Genomic DNA, 2,969 nt, shown 5'->3' with positions numbered 1-2,969 from the left:
AAAAAATCCAGGGAGCTTCCAGCGGCTGATAAACAGCATGGCTCACCCCGGGTGCCTGCCCTGCTCCCACCTGATACAGCAGCTGCAAGAATGGCTGACTTCCCAGACTGGCGGGGATTTCAAACAGCACTTCTGTCGGATGTGACAATGGCTTGCTCTCTGACTTGCGCTGCCCAAGCGCTGCTTAAGAGGGCTACTGAGACCTCAAGAACAATGGCAATGGGTTTTTGAGCCTACTGCACGTATTGGCTTTGTGGGAGCCTAGGCAGTTTGGATGCTCACCTTACTAGACCTGGATGGAGGTGGGTGGTCCTTGGACTTCCCACAGGGCAGAGAACCCTGATTGCTCTTTGGGCTGACGAGGGAGGGGGACTTGATAGGGGGAGGGGGAGGGAAAGGGGAGGCGGAGGGGGGGAAGAGACAGAAATCTTTAATAAATTAAAAAAAAAAAAAAACCCTGCTCAGACAAGATCAAACCAGGTGGGCAGAGACTGTCCGGGCCGTGGATCTCAGGAGCCATGGAGTTTTTAACTGCTGACTCCATGCACAGGCCGTGGCTGAGGGAGGGCTCATGCCAAGCTGAGCTGGCGGCAGGCAGTCGAGCCGGGGAATGGGGGTTGGGGGGTGGTTCTAAAACCAAACAGTGGGTGCCAGATAATGCGAAAAAAAAAAATCCTAAACCAGTTTGAAATTATTATTAAAAAAGATTATTTATTTGAGGGAAAAAAAAAACTTACAGAACGCCATCCTAGACAACAGCCTACTACACGACCAGGAAAGGAGTGTAGTCATCGGAACCAGAGTCAGAAGCAAGAGAGAGAGAGGAGGGCTGCTGCTGCTTTTTAAAGAGAAAGAGACAACACCCCAGTGGGCTGGTATCTCAGTGGCTATTGGCTGAAGAAGCAGATGGAGCTCTCGCAGCACTCTCAGGTTTTAATGTGGATTTAGTTGACCATGTTGGAATGCCAATTGTTGCAAGGTGATGGCCTGCTTGTTTGTTCTGGCTGCCCAGCTAGCTTAGCCCCAAAATAACCACACAGAAATTGTATTAATTAAATCACTGCTTGGCCCATTAATTCTAGCGTCTTATTGGCTAACTCTCACATCTTGATTTAACCCATTTCTGTTATTCTGTGTATCACCACATGGCAGTGGCTTACCGGAAAAGATTCTAACTGGCATCTGTCTCAGGCAGAGGATCCATGGCGTCTCTCTCTCCACCCTTATTCCTTCCAGCATTTGGTTGTGTTTTCCCTGCCTACCTAAGTTCTGCCCTTATCAGGCCAAGGCAGTTTCTTCATACAAGCAACATACAGAAAGAAGCACCTCCTACACCAATATATGGGGATGGAAAAAATGCTTAAATGGGCTGAAAAAAGGAGGAAATCCATAAACCTTCAGAGTTGCTGAGTCCTGTAACATATAGGCAAGATTTGGAAAACATCACAAAGATAGCATCACGACAGGGAGCACAGATCTGTTTTTGTTTTTCCTTTGGATTCAGAAGGTGATGTGAGAGATTAGTAAACTCCAACATTCAATCCCATGTATAGTGTGTTTGCTTATTATTTACCTTTGCCAACAACAGTCAAAACTTAGATCTCACAAAATCAGCACATTAACAAGATTTTATTTAGCAAAAGCCCATAATCGAACCAAGGAAATGATGAAACAAGACAAAAATAGAAGGCCAACTTGACCATTTTCTGTCACAGGCTATTCTGGTGTGGTTTTGAGTCCTTGGAAAATTTATGTAAATGCCTTAAGAATATTTGCTATAACGTGACATTCCATGGCTGGTTGCTGTCCGCAGGAGGCCTACCCTTTTTCCAAAGAGAAACGAAGGAAGGGGAGTGGATGGGGGTGGAGAGACGGGAGGTTGGATGGCAGGGACTGGGAGGAGAGAAGGGGAGATGAAGGGAGGGACTAGGAGAAGGGGGGGGGCCGTGGTTGAAATGTAAAAACAAATAACAAGCAACAAACAAAGAATTCTTCCTATAATCCCTGGGAATTAAAGGGTGATGTAAGCTGTAAATTTATTTTCAAACTTCAGGAAACACTTGGTTTTCCACCACAGAAGTGTATGACAGAAAAATAATGCCGCTGCCTAAAAACATGAGGGCAGCTAGACTTGCCACTACATTAGCAATTCCAATTTTCTGATAAGATGGAAATAAAGGAATATGGAAAGATGGTGGGAATGTAATTGCTGCTTTGCGAATGACAGAGAAATAATTGCATAAGACAGCCAGGAGAACAAAGGCACTGGCAATGATGTTGAAAATGGCTGAAATGATGAATGGATTGTAGGTGGTATTGTTCTGCACTTTCCCTGTGTACAGATTTCGAACAGCAAGAATGGTGGCAACTGTTCCAAATAACCCGAGAATGTTGGAGCCCAGTAACAAATGTTGAACGATACGAAGATCCAAAGGAATGAAGTTGTCATAGTAGGTATATTCATGACACCCTCTGGCATTGCTGGGCTTGATGTTTTGGTGGTAAAAACAGACTCTCCACATCCCTATGAAGGCTGTGGTAGGCTCAGAGAAAACGGTTTCATTAAAGTACCAGACTCGCCATTGTGGGAGGCCTGTGGAGATGCTGCAGAGGAGCCATGCTATGCAGGCCAAAGCAAATCCCCCGACTTGACAGTTGGCACTTCTGCTGAGCAACAACATGGTGACAGCAAACACGGGATAACTGTAAACAAATAGAATAAAGCATAAGAGTGGGCTTAGGTCTTCCCTAGGCCTAGGACGGTATTCCCTGGGAGACCACTACCAGGAGGGAAGAATTGGTTAGGCTTGAGAAAGTGAGGATGTGCTATTATGAGTTTGGCTGATTTACTGACAGCTTGACAGTACGCGCACCCTCTAACAGTTCCACATTTTTTTTTCGTTTATTCAAGACAGGGTTTGTCTGTGGCTCTGGCTGTCCCAGAATTCACTTCGTATGCCAAGCTAGCC

General features: G+C 45.7%; 1 protein-coding gene across 1 annotated transcript; it reads right to left on the bottom strand.

Annotated features, from left to right (window-relative positions):
- Positions 1-2,042: 2,042 nt before the first annotated feature.
- LOC126492138 (claudin-34-like) lies at positions 2,043-2,681 on the bottom strand. The gene has a single exon (XM_050128299.1). The coding sequence runs from the start codon at positions 2,679-2,681 to the stop codon at positions 2,043-2,045; it is 639 nt and encodes a 212-aa protein (XP_049984256.1).
- Between the last annotated feature and the right edge of the window lie 288 nt (positions 2,682-2,969).

This window comes from Alexandromys fortis, unplaced genomic scaffold (genome assembly GCF_014885135.2).
Source record: "Alexandromys fortis isolate MF-2015 unplaced genomic scaffold, M_Fortis_MF-2015_v1.1 scaffold_289, whole genome shotgun sequence".
NCBI lineage: Eukaryota > Metazoa > Chordata > Mammalia > Rodentia > Cricetidae > Alexandromys > Alexandromys fortis.
This window is presented reverse-complemented; position numbering and strand designations above follow the sequence as displayed.

Bases quoted from the DNA above. Each gene is read 5' to 3' on its own strand.
- LOC126492138 (XM_050128299.1), bottom strand. From the start codon at position 2,681: ATGTTGTTGCTCAGCAGAAGTGCCAACTGTCAAGTCGGGGGATTTGCT.